This window comes from Misgurnus anguillicaudatus, unplaced genomic scaffold (assembly GCF_027580225.2).
Source record: "Misgurnus anguillicaudatus unplaced genomic scaffold, ASM2758022v2 HiC_scaffold_33, whole genome shotgun sequence".
Lineage (NCBI taxonomy): Eukaryota > Metazoa > Chordata > Actinopteri > Cypriniformes > Cobitidae > Misgurnus > Misgurnus anguillicaudatus.
This window is the reverse complement of record NW_027395283.1, coordinates 6,267,553-6,281,713: the sequence shown is the minus strand read 5'-3', so window position 1 is coordinate 6,281,713 and position 14,161 is coordinate 6,267,553. Positions and strand designations below refer to the sequence as shown.

The window sequence follows — 14,161 nt, the reverse complement described above, 5'->3', positions numbered from 1 at the left end:
AATAGTCAGTGTTGGGGGTAACGAGTTACAAAGTAACGGATTACAGTAACTACATTACTTTTTTGGGTAACGAAGTAAAGTAACGCATTACACTAATAATATTGGTAACTACACTACTTTACTAGACTATAGGAACGCGCTTTCCTGCGTTACCCAAGCAGTGTTTGCCTGGGTGTATTTAAGTGGTGCGTGCATGCGTGTCCCTGTACGTGTGCCGTTGCCATAGAGATTGATTTGACGGAGCTGCTGGTGCAAAGGGGAGCGGGAAATGAAGACGGAGGGTTTCAGCCACTGGGGCGATATTCACATTACTTTTAGCGTATTGCTCGAAAGGACAAAAATATTCGTGTGAAATGCACACTATGCCCACACGACAAGTGTCTTTCAACTGCTGACAACGCGATGAGCAACCCGTCTGAGCATTTGCAAGCCCAGTTTAACTTACCGGTCAGGGATCGAGAGGTCCGAACCCGAAGACGGAATTAGGTAATGAACCTCAATCGAGTCAGAGCCAGAGCATAATTCTTTTAAAGAAATTATTTGAACGTAACCCGAACAGCAATGTCGCGTGCGCTCAATTTATAGAAAAAAGCCAGGAGTCAGGACCGCTGTTTTCTTCATAATCTTACTTCCAAATCTAATCCTATAAACTTTTCGGTGTTTGATGTATCGCTGTTACCGCCCTGCCAGACTGTCTTAAATAGAGAAATAAGTTCATTCCTTGATTTGCGTTGTTGATTCATTTATAAATAATTCCCCCAAAGTTTATGCGCAAAAAGCATTAAAATGAATAGAACGTGATAATTACGTCTTTCTTTGGTGAAAAAATAATAAAATAAATAAGCCTATATGAAATGTGTTTCCCTTAAATAATTAGCAAATTAACAAAACGAATTCAAAAGTAGCCTATAGCCTATATGAGTTTATTTATTGTGTGACGCGCTCCAAATCCGATGCAGCACAAAAAACATTTTTACCTATTTAAAAAGCACAATGTTTTGTTATTATTGCGAGTGTAACTTTACATAAATAAATTTACACATTACAGATTTGAATGTTGTTTTACTTTTATTTGTATGACCATAATTTAAGGTAATTTAAAGTAATGCAAAGTGCAAGCTCCTCACGCGTTTCATGCCATCACCCGCGTGGGTTTACACAGGGCAGCGAGAAAGAGACATTAAACTTTAAACATTTAACATTCTACTTGAGTTTTTTTGGACATCCCTTTGGAATCACTGCAATCATATCATCAATTTATAAGGTAATAATAAATATAAGCGCAGCGCTTATGAGTGTTCAAACACTGCTGACCGTTCAGCTGTCAATCAGCCGACCCTCACAAAGTTTCACATTAAATGATAATATATTTGAACAGTCATGGTCCTGTGCTTATTTCTGTCAATGTTCTGCATGAAGATCTTTAAAGGTTTCTACTTACATCACGATTTGCGGTGCGGCCGGTCGCAGTCTTTATGTAAAACGGGTATGAAATAAATTGATGCTGATGTCGGATAACGGGTCAACTGTTATTTTAATCGCGCGGATGCGGGTTATCAAACAGGACTGTGCATGACTCGTATAAGGAAAATGGAATGACAACATGAAAATTATAAAATAGCCTACATGTTTATATTCTGTATGAAACCACCATGGGCGCTAAACTTGCGGTGTTAAAGGGACAGTTCACCCAAAAATAAAAAATTCTGTCATCATTAACTCTCCCTCATTTTGTTACAAACCTGTATAAATATCTTTGTTCTGATAAACACGAAGCAACATATTTTGAGAAATGTTAATAACCAAACCAAGCATGAGCCCCATTCACTTCTATAGTAGGAAAAAATAATACTATGGAAGTGAATGGGGCTCATGAATGGTTTGGTTACAAACATTCCTCAAAATATTTTCATTCATGTTCACCAGAACAAAGAGAATTAATACAGCTTTGTAACAACATGAGAGTGAGTAAATTATACAGAATTAAAATTTTTGGGCGAACTATAAATCCGATGGGGTCAAAAATTAGGGTGCACCTAACTTTTGTGCTGGTGCACCTAAGAAAAAATGTTAGGCGCACCAGTGCAAAAGTTAGTCTAGAGCCCTGGCCGGTCATTTAAAGTAGTCACTCATCATCAGCCGACCCCGCCTAAACCATGTCCATGTATCTATGTGGTAAATTAAGAAAAAGGAAAGTAAAGTAATAAGTAGTGAAGTTACTTTTCAAATGCAGTAACTAGTAAAGTAATCTCATTACAATTTTAAGAAGTAACTAGTAACTAGTAACTAATTACATTTTTTGAGTAACTACCCCAACACTGGTAATAGTCTACTAATGAAACAGAAAATCCCGCAAATGTGACTTACCCTGTATGAATGTCCGTCGCATTTCTGCAGATGCCCGCTGAAGAGGACAATGATGCAGCATTCCTACAAAAGTTTTTAATAATTAATATCATGTATTCTCCACAGTAACAAACTTATAAAGCAATACAAAGGAAAGCATAGTTGAGATAACATAATTTGGCACAGAGATGCGCTGTATATCTTTGTTAATGGGCCATTACCGGACATATTTATGGCTAAACATTAACACATTACATATCTCCGGACACATTTACAGCACATCGATACTACATCGATACATTTACACCCGAACAGATAGTCGCGTAAACAAGACTTGTTGAGGCATAAACACTAGTCAAAATATATTCTAAGTAGTGATATTGTTTTATGATATATTGTATATTTACATTACACCATACAATCATACTGTTTAACGCATGATATCTCCGGGCTCATTTACAGCACAATGTTACACCCGAGCAAATAATCGTGTAATTGATAAGTCGGCATGAACACTGTAGTTATATTAGTGATATTGCTTTATAACATATTCACATTACACTAATCAGCATACTGTTTAATGTAAGAACTATCATTTTAATGTAGCCTAAATACAAGTTGCCATTTACGAGACGTTTCTATAAAGTCATTATGAATATCTGCGTGCAAATAGTCAGTATACAGTATATAAACAAGTTTACATCACACAACATTTCAACAAATGTATGTAAAACTTACTCTTCAGAAATTATATCCTCAGCTGGATCAAGTCGCTCTTCAAAATACAAACGTTCATCGTCGGAGTCCTGCTCTTCGTCTGAAGAAACGGTGAACTCTTCCTCGCTGTCCAGGAGCATCTGTAGAGCTTCCTCACCTGTAAAGCGTGTCATCTTCCCAGCGCGTTGATAAGTGAATGAAACTGTCAAAACTCGCTGCTTCTTAAAGCATTGTTTGGGGGCGTTGACCTTGTTTGCATAGCCCGCATCAGGTAATTTCCATATGAATGGCGCGCACAAGGTAGGTGGGATCACATTAGGGCTAATGAGGTCGAGCCAGAAAAACTGTACCTCTCTTTACTTACATGTCGATTACACAAACAGACAATGATTTCTTCAGATTTTAATTACATCATGTAAAAGTAGACATTTCAGGCTTTCTTTAGACATATGTATCATGTTCGTGTGACAAGTATTGGCGGAGTTATCAGTTCATGTTTGTAACGTGTTTGAGGAAGATGGTCAATGAGACAGAGATGTCTGAATGCACTCCCTGTTTATTTTCTTTATTTGCCAAAAGAACACGGTTTTGTTGTTATTATGAAGGCACTCACATTAAAGTAGAGACTTCACAGTTTCGAATGATGTATTACATGTATGTGTATGATTATGAATGACGGAGTATTTTAAGTGGATGTCACAGGAAACAGGAAAAAATGCGTCAAAACGCGGCCCCGCGTTTTTGGACCCCAGGGGGTTAAAATGCACACAAATAATGTTTTTAGTAAGGTGTGTTTGTTAAAACAATTTATATTTCATAATTAAACTAAGGCCCAGTCCTGGCTTAAGCTAATCCCTATCTGGGAAACCACCCCATAAAACATTATTTCTGAATGTTCTGTAAAAATATTGCTGTAGAAAACACAATTCACTTATTAGGTTTAGATGTTGCTGATTTGTTTCATTTAACCTCTTGAAAAGCACCCCCATTCTGGCCCCAAACCATGAAAATACCTACTTTCACTAAAAGGGCTGTTTTTACTAAACCATTTAGAGTATAAGCATAACTGTGGTATCATTAGATAGAAGACACTTTGAGCTTCGTTTTCCATGTTTCAAAAAATTAAAAAAGTTAGAGAGGCTGAAGTACATTGTAATAATTTTTTTTTTGCATAACATCTTTTTTAACTCTAAACATCTTAATGATAAATATATGTGTGAAACCTAGAAATGCAATGATGCCAAAGCCACAAGTCTAAAGAAGTTATGTTTCACGTTTGAAGTCAATAGACCCAAAAATGAGGTTCTTGCAAGAGTTTTTGTAAGACTAGTGCCTTTTCTAAGTGCCAGTCAGCCACAAAATAAAAGTCTTTTGTTTACATGCATACACGTTCGTTCTTTTTATTGTTTATCCTCATATAAGCATATAAAATGCCGTATCAACACCAAGAAATAAAGCTTCACACAAAGATCGTTGAATTCGTTATCTAATTGGCTACACGTTCTGTCTATCAATATTTTCCATGAAGTCATTGGAGGAACGCGTGAGTCAGATGACGTCACGATATTTGACAGCGCTGTTTGGATATTATGCATTATACTCCCGCCTACTTGTACAAACAAGTTTGAGCGCTGGTTTTGAACGCGAGTGTAATCTCATATACAAGTGTTACGATGTAAATAGTCATCAGATTGTATATTATAATCTATTACAAGACGTGCATGTGAAATCTGATGTAAACAATGGACAATATATCTTCACGGATTATACGCATTTGTGGACAAAAACGGTCATTGGATGTAGTTTGTTGGAGAGTTTTTATGGGTTATTCACACATCTGAAACAGACTGCATTCGATTCGCGTTCCTTATACCAGCACAAAGGTAAGGAGTCAGCTTATTTTATGCATGTTGTCACCTGGACTTCTGTAACAAAATACTATATTTATGATGCTAGAGCAATTGTATCTCAAAACGGACACCATACACTGATGCTAAACCCTTAGACCTTTTAAACGATGTATAGCAATGTTATTATTATTGTTTGTTTGTACACAGCAGGCTATATATATATAGTGTTAGCAGTAGGGATGTCACGGTACCAAAAATCTAGTAGTCGGTACCAATACCACAAAAAGTACACGGTACTCGGTACCTAAGTCGGTACCACAGTGTGTAAAAAAAGAACAATTATACTTAAACATTTTTTTTTTATTAAAACATTTCAACATTATAGAAAACTTTTAAGAGCTTCTGTTTAGGTTGTCTGTGTTAATGATTGTTGACTTTTCCTCTGACTCTCTTGGTGTACATCCTCCTCTGGCTGATACTGTCAAAAAGAGAGAGAATAAGAAAGATATTTTATTTATTTAACATACTGTCTGTCTGACAATGACTAATAAATCAGCTAAAGCTACAGGTGCTAAGGTGCACTTATAAACACACACACGTGCACATACATACACATACTCTGAATGCAAGCATTAGTTTAATATCACTCACATTGTTGCAGGATGAAAATAGTTATTAAAAACCCTTAACATTTTAATACTTCATCCAGTGACATTAGGCTACATTTTGCTGACAGGATGACTAAATGGCAATGCATGGTCGCCCATTTATAGATAGTTTATAAAGTTGCAAATGCAGTGTCATTACAAATAACTGACTTACACAAAACATTAACACATAGCATAAAGTTAGCTGGTTACACGGCATTAATGACAGCTGCCTCAAACAAACATAATATTGGGTCTGGGTTTCAAGTGTAAAATTAAAGTTTTACAGTTTGTATATAATGTTAATGTGAATTAAAACTTACCTCGAATTCTTTAAAGAGATCGGGGCATCTGTCTTTCAAGAGCTTTGCCAGATTCTATGTTTGATAGCGACAAACTACTTTAGAGAGATTCCCGTGTGCTCGTGTGAGGCGTTCTTCCTCTTCTTTAACTCTTGTGGAGCGTCTCATACACACGCACGTATATGCTGCCTCCATCAGTCCCGGAAGAGTATTGCAGCCTCGGTACCTCCGGTACCAGAGAAAGCAGGTACCGTCATGTTTAAAAAATTTTTGGTATCGACTTGGTACCGAAGTATCGGTTCTCGTGACATCCCTAGTTAGCAGCATTAAAAAAACTGACGTTTTTCCGTGCACGAACTAGTGTGCGTCGAGAGGTTAAAGTCACAATGGTGTTGATTAGTGTTTGTTTTAGTTGGACTCTTGACCTTTGACTTTTTGTTTGCTAGTTATTCCCGGGTTGTGTTAACTTTGCGTATATAAAACACATTTGTTATGGTAATGTAAAGTTAGTGAAATTCTGTAGCAGTTGGTAGATAAGTTGTTGTTTTAAACATTGTGTGAAAATTAAAACATGAAATTGTCATAACGTTTGAAAATGGTAGAATGTAACATTCATCTAACATTCAGACAACACAGAAACGTTCTTAGAACATCAAGAAAACTGGACACTTTTTATATTGGCAGAATGTTGGGAACTTTTTTGAGATTGACTGCTGATTTATGTACAACATTAAGAAAATGACTTTTGTTAGAAAAGATTCTCCCAAAGTAAGAGTTCAAAATAAACTCATAAAATAATTAAATTAATTGTATTAAAGCAACACAATTGCACTGTTGCACTTTTAAACCTCATGTGGGAGCCGTAAGCCAATCTTACATGGAAAACTACATAGTGTTGCTTTAATATGTAAACAGTCATGTGATTGTTGTTAGTTTTACTTACTTCAGTTTTTTGGTTTCTTTAATCACAAGCTGCAGTCTCACAAGAACTTCATCTGCTGTATTTTTATATCCAATAAATTTATTTAGATCAAGTTCATCCAAATGCTGCTCAGACGTCAACAACACAAAAACTAAAGCTGCCCACTGTGAAGAGGAGAGTTTGGTCTTTCCTACTGATGAAGATCTCACATAATGTTGAATCTCCTGCAGCAGTGAATCATCACCCAGTTCATTCAGACAGTGAATCAGATTGATGGATTTCTCTGGAGACAGATTCTCATTCATCTTCTCTTTAATGTACTCAACAGTTTTCTCTTTCTTGTAGGAGCATCTTCTCATCTGTGTCAGTAGATCCTGTAAGAGAATCTGATTGGACTCCAGTGAAAGACCCAGAAGAAAACGCAAGAAAAGATCCAGATGTCCATTTTTACTCTGCAAAGATTCATCTACAGCTGGATGATGTAACTCAGAAAATGAAGGCTGTTTTAAAGTTATAGAAAACCAATCTGGTTTAAACACTTTTCTGTTGTTGTTTGTGGACGACATGTGAGCATAAAGAGCTGCTAGATGTTCCTGGATGCTGAGATGAACAAAGCAGTAAACTTTCCCCTGATACAAACCAAATTCCTCTCTGAAGATCTGAGTACACAATCCTGAGTACACTGATGCTTCTGCTACATCAATGTCACACTCTCTCAGGTCTTCATCATAGAAGATCAGATTGCCTTTCACAAGCTGCTCATAAGCCAGTTTCCCCAGTTTGAAGATCATGTCTTTATCTTTCTTCTCATAGTCCTTCTGATGTTTGATGTTTGTCTGAATGATCAGGAAGTGTGTGTACATTTGAGTGAGAGTCTTGGGGATCTCTCTTCTCTCTGCTTCACTCAACATTCTCTCTAGAACAGTGACTGAAATCCAGCAGAAGACTGGGATGTGACACATGATGTAGAGACTCCTGGATGACTTCAGGTGTGAGATGATTTGATCAGACAGACTCATATCACTGATTCTCTTCCTGAAGTATTCCTCCTTCTGTGGATCAGTGAAGCCTCGTACCTCTGTGACTCGATCAACACACTCAGAGGGGATGAGATCAGCTGCTGCTGGTCTGGAGGTGATCCAGATGAGAGAAGAGGGAAACAGATTCCCCTTGATGAGGTTTGTCAGCATCACGTCCACTGAGGTTGATTCACTTACATCACACAACCTCACACTGCTGTGAAAATCCAGAGACAGACGACACTCATCCAAACCATCAAAGATGAACAACACTTTATATTCATCACTGAAGATTTCCATTTCTTTTGTTTGTGGGAAGAAAAGATGAAGAAGATCTAAAAGACTGAGTGTTTTGTTCTTCATCAAATTGATCTCTCTGAAAGGAAGTGGAAATATGAGGTGGACGTCCTGATTCTCTTTCTCTTCAGCCCAGTCCAGAATGAACTTCTGTACAGAGACTGTTTTTCCAATGCCAGCGACTCCCTTTGTCAGCACACTTCTGATGTGTTTGTCTTGTTCAGGTAAAGGTTTAAAGATGTCATTACATTTGATTGGTGTCTCCTCTGTTGTTGTTCTTCTGGATTGTGTCTCAATCTGTCTCACCTCATGTTCATTACTGATCTCTCCACTTTCACTCTCTGTGATGTAGAGCTCTGTGTAGATATCATTCAGTAGTGTTGGGTTTCTCTTTTTTGATGTTACCTCATACAAACACTCAAACTTCTTCCTCAGATTTGATCTGAATGTGTTCAGGACTTCAGTAAGATCAGACTCATGACTGTAAATTAAAATGTATATATCATATTATTACACAATAACTGCATGATTAAAAATGTACAAAATAAAATGTCACATTTCCATCATAAGACACAGGACATATTAATGGTTTGTATTGTAAAATGTTTCATTTAGGCAAAATAAAATCTACTACTGCACATCTACTACTAAACAAAATAAAATATTGTTTAATCATTCATTCATTTGTTAACCTTTGTGTGGTGTTCGGGTCTGTGGGACACGTTTTAATGTTTACATAAAGAAAAAATATGCAATTAATTGTTGTTTCAACCTCAGATTCATTGGCCTTGGCTCATTTTGTATAAAGAACATAAAAAACTAAACAATTTTATAATGAATGTACACTGTGTGTACCCCCTACACATTTATATTACATATGTGGTGTTCGGGGGTAATAAAAGAGTGAAAATTGAATGTGCTATGTAACTTCACTCTGTTATCTGGGACTTCTGTGAGTGCATGAGTGTGTTGGTTTTGTATATATGTCTGTACATATTTGATGGATGCATGTCAGAGTTTTGTCCTTCTGCTCTTGCTGTAACAGTTCAAGGATACAACATATTATATATCAAGCATGAACACTCGTCTGTACCCACTGTCTCAAACACTTTACCTTCTGTCTAACAGGAACCATTCTACATTTTACCATTATCTCCCTTACAAAAAATAACCATGGATGTATTGTAGTAAAAGAGTAGTAATCATGGTAAATTGGTGTATTGATTACAATTTGTAAAACCATGGGTTTACCACAAAACCTATGGTGTGTGTGTGTGTGTGTGTGTGTGTGTGTGTGTGTGTGTGTGTGTGTGTGTGTGTGTGTGTGTGTGTGTGTGTGTGTGTGTGTGTGTGTGTGTGTGTGTGTGTGTGTGTGTGTGTAAAATGTCATATCCAAGTATTTTCATAATTTTAGGTTGTAGCCAATGGCAACACAATTTACTGCAGTGTGTGTGGACATTAGATGGATTTCAAATTAAGTTAAAAAAAAAAAAAAACATCAAAAGAAATGAAAAACTTATTTGAGATGAAAATGTGATGAAAATACTTATTTGAAATAAACATGTTTTCACGCAATCTTTGGGGGAGAATAGAATTTTCTTCTCTTATTTCATATTATCACAAAAACGAATAGCACTTTAATCTATAACTAGTCCTCTAGCAGTGGTAAATGACAAATATTAACCATAAATTCTGTCTATATTACTTGCAATAAGGCTAAAGTAAACATCTGTAAACAGTTATAAATAAATGTGTATGACTGCATTGGTTTAACATACGAATAATGCAATGAGTCCACTAGACCCACAAACATTGTTAAATGCTGAATCCTAAACCGCGTACTACCATACTATATAGTAGGCAAAAAGCAGTAGGTGAATGAATAGTATATCTGAAACCTCAGTATACATTAATGGGTAGGCGAGAATTAGCGGGATTTTTGACTATTTCTCGTGAGATTCAGAGGCACGTGTACTTAAGTATTGTCCGAGACTGCCTACTTTCCTAAAATATAGTAGAGGAAACAGTACGTGAACAGAGTAGTATGTCTGAATCCTCAGTGTTCATTAAATTAGTAGGCCAGAAATCCCCGGATACCCTACTGAGTCTGCACAGATTTGGAAGCAAGCATCGAATGGACACTTCTATCCCAGCTTTCCCATGATGCCACGGGAAAGTAAAGCAATCGACATGAAACCAGCCAATCGAGTGATTTCAATACGTTACACAGGTCTGTTCCTCAGCACCCTGACTTCACGCACAGACCGGTCAGGATATACCACAAAGTGCTCAGCAGATCCATGAAAATAAAGCTGCAGAATTATCACAGTTGTGTTGAGATGATAGTAAATATGTGATGGTTTCTTAAATAAATACATTTGAATAAAGTTTTGTTTCATATGTTATTCACTTCTATACCTTTTCATTTGTTGTGATGGTTCATTTATTTTTTTATTCATGTTTCCTGTTGTTTTAAGTAAATAAAAGAGCATCATTGCTTCACTAAAGTGTATATAATCACTTGTCATCTAACAATACATATTAAATTACAGTCTGCTTGTTGTACTTATTTTTGTCCACTATAAAATAATGTGTAATATAATATCTGTAACACTGACAGAGAATGTAGTTGAGTTGTGAAGTTACTGATGTAATCAGGTGTTAGTGCACATGTCCCTCATACACACGCATACGTTTTCATGTCTTTTATTAGGTTTGTTTGAGTTTATGCACAGCTGTAAGAATCAACAGGTGGATGCCATCAAAGTACAGTGAGAGCGATTCCAGAAATCATACGGAGAAGTCTGATTTCGAGTCACTCTCGCGGTATTGAGATGTCGTCCTCCTGACGTTTCTTGTGTTTCCGCATGAACTTGAACAAGTGTATTACGTCATAGGTCACATGATCATGTCAACATGGCGGATGCTGTCCATACTAACGCAAACGGACGTAGGCTACTGTCTTAGCACACGTTAGCTGTGTCCCAATTCAAGGGCTGCGACCTTATAAGCATGGGACCTTAAATATGAGCACTCGGTCTTTCAAGGTTAAAGCCTCAGAAATTCGCGAAGAGAACTGAAAGGAGACAGTCTAACCTTCGGATGACCCATAATTGGCATCAACTCCTGCACGCGCCTATCAGCAGGACATAGCGAACACTTTTCTGACTTATTAAAATAAATATGAAATTAGAAAAATATTAATTTAGTTTAGAAAATATGACACGTTGATGAAGATTAAACTATTCAACAGTATATTAAATTAATCAACCTTTTTTTGCGTTTGCAAGCGTTTAAAGCGCTTTTGGTGTGACTGGCCCCTTATATAGTACTGACAAGAACAAAGTCTAATAATAATAATCGAGTGCTCGTATCGCGTTAAGATCAAATGTGAAAGAAACGTTATATAAATAAAGTTTTATTAACTATTACCTCGCGCCAAAACAATAACAACACAATAAGAATAAGAAAACAAGTAAAAGTTTCATCATGACACCAAATACTGCTGATTTGACCGGGCCAACATGAGAGCCAGGGAATCCCTGTCAGAGATGTAGCCCAGATAGGGCGGTGGTCAGCGGGGCGAGTGAACACTGACGTCCGCTCATGCTTTGGTTCTCATACGTACCGAATCTCACTAAGCAAACGTTCAAACAGGCGCTATCTTTACTAATCGACTGCAGATTTAAATATAATACATATACATTCTCGACTGAACTAATCTTAAAACTACACTTTGTGACCAAGAAACGTTAATATAAAGAAACGTCTGCTCAGTCCATTGAGTAATATGAGATTCAAAGCAGCCGAAAGTGGTACCTGTCATTCTGGCCGCCCTCAAATCCGTTGCAGAAGAAAGTAGTTCCCAAACAAAGAGGCTTTTAAAATAACTCCGTAGTTGTTTTCTAGTTTTCGTTTTTCAAACGTGTGCCGTCGAACTGTTGTATAAAAGCAATATCGCTCTCGGAGTCGTGTGATATAGCTCTATTAATTAGGCAAGAGGCACGAGGCCGTAGTGAGTCGTGTGATAGAGCAATATCACACGACTCCGAGAGCGATATTGCTTAAATATCCAGCCGTTATATGCAGCTGTTGCAGGCGCGCAATGAATCTTGGGATATCCTCGGCTGTTAAGGATCCATTCGTTCTATCCTTAACTCTTTCCCCGCCATTGACGAGATATCTCGTCAATTAAGAGAAAACGCTTCCCCGCCAATGACGAGATTTTCCGTCTTTCCGCAATACCGCTATTATCCACCAGGTGGCGCCCTTCCGCAACTTTTTAAACCCGGAAGTATTGCCCTATGGCAAGCTGCTGCATGTCCGTGTCTGTTTTAAAAATCGCTCTGAATGGGATCTCTGTGAAAAGTCCGTCACAAACATGGAATTATCTCTGCTTTTTGCTCAAAATGTGGTGTTTTTGCAGAAACCTACCCATATTCAAAAGCTGATTACAAAATAACTACTCAAGGTAGGATGAAACGTTTTTTTTTGTTTGAAAGCAGAGGGTCTGTTCTTTGGTATATTGTATGTTTATATATCTGAAGAAGAACATTTTCTGGAAGGCATTAAACTTTGGTGAAAATCATGAAAAACGCTGGCGCTGGCTGGCAACTTTTTAAAAAAATGCTGGCGGTGAAAGAGTTAACATCGCGGAAAAATGAGGACGCATTTTGAGGCTTCATTCTAAGCATCCTTTGAATTGGGACGTCCTTACCAGCCTCAAGTCGTGCTTAAAATAGGTCTTAAAATACATCATTAGAAGGCCTTTGAATTGGGACACAGCCGTTAAGTAGGTACTCAGTAAGTATGCGATTTCGGATTTAGTCTAAGTAACAGAAACATGAACACCACACGAGGGTTAACCATTATCACCTGTTTTTTAATCATTGTAATCTCACTCACCTGTGTTTGTTAGTATATTTTGCACTTGTGTGTCTTAATCTTTGTTGGTCTTTGTTGTTTGTTCCTGAATGTAATCCTTCCTCAGCGTCTGCATTATAAATATTCCTGTTTTTGTAATCTTGTGTCCTCATCCTTTGTGAAGTTAGAGAGTCTGTAACACGAGGACTCATGTTTTCATTGAAGTCTTGTAGTTGATTCTCAGATTGTTCAATCTTCCTCCTCTGACAGTCAGATTCAGTTCTGATTCGTCTGAACGGCAAGAATGAGAATCAAGAATCACTTTACACTTTAATATTAGTCAGATTTTTCACATGACTTTATTCACTCTACAGTTTTTATACTGCTGTGAATGTAACTTACTAATAAAACTTTTATATGATCTTTTCATTTTCACTTTTTTAATACAAAGACTGTAAATTTAAATGGGTGCTTTCACAGATGTCTCTCTGCATGAATATGTCTGATAATGAAGAATAATTTCTCCTCTCTTTGACAAAATACACGATTGTAAAAACTACAATAATAGTAGTAAAGATATTTTATACCTGTGTGCGGGTCTTGTCTCTTCATTCTTAAACTCTATTGGATGATGCATAGACCGATCACTCTTCATAGACACACAACTGATCTCTGAATCTGATCTCTTCTGATGATCTGAACTATAACACACAACAGATTTAATACTTTAAATTACATTACTAATATTTTTTCAATTATTGTGATAAAATTATACTTTAATACTTATTATTATAATATAATTGTTATGTAATAAAGTGTTTCTATAAAGTACCTGCATCCTGGAGAAAAATCTTCATGTGTTGATGTTTGTGTTTGATCCATGATGGAGCTGCAGAGGTGAATCTGATCAATCTGATCTCCACAACTGATACTGAATGAAAATAATATTCAGACACAAAATAAACTTAAAGTGAATAAACAGACATTATAATTCAGATAAATGAGTGTTGAAGAAACAACTGCGTCAACACAACTACACAACATCACCTCACATAAACACAACATAAATGATGTTCAGAGTCACAAACAACGCAAAACATTCAATAAATAACATTAATATTCCCATAAGAAACAATTAAATATAAATGATTAAATCTTAAAAGAAACTATGAATGAGGAAGTGAAAAGCGTCTCATCT

At 36.7% G+C, this 14,161-nt stretch overlaps 1 protein-coding gene across 1 annotated transcript; it reads right to left on the bottom strand.

Moving 5' to 3' along the window:
* Positions 1 to 7,591: 7,591 nt before the first annotated feature.
* On the bottom strand, positions 7,592 to 14,161 carry LOC141363144 (protein NLRC3-like). The gene is made up of 5 exons (XM_073865704.1): positions 13,796 to 14,161; positions 13,551 to 13,664; positions 13,006 to 13,254; positions 7,758 to 8,581; positions 7,592 to 7,620 (listed from the first exon to the last, which is right to left on the bottom strand). Exons 1-5 carry the CDS (start codon positions 13,843 to 13,845, stop codon positions 7,592 to 7,594), a joined length of 1,266 nt encoding a protein of 421 aa, XP_073721805.1. The 5' UTR covers positions 13,846 to 14,161.

Excerpts from the sequence above, each read along its gene's own strand:
- LOC141363144 (XM_073865704.1), bottom strand. The coding sequence starts at position 13,845 with ATGGATCAAACACAAACATCAACACATGAAGATTTTTCTCCAGGATGC. Across the intron at positions 13,255-13,550 it reads GAGACAAGACCCGCACACAG|ACGAATCAGAACTGAATCTG; the intron begins GTATAAAATATC and ends CTTGCCGTTCAG. Across the intron at positions 7,621-7,757 it reads ACACCTGAAGTCATCCAGGA|ACAAACATCAAACATCAGAA; the intron begins GTCTCTACATCA and ends CTGATCATTCAG.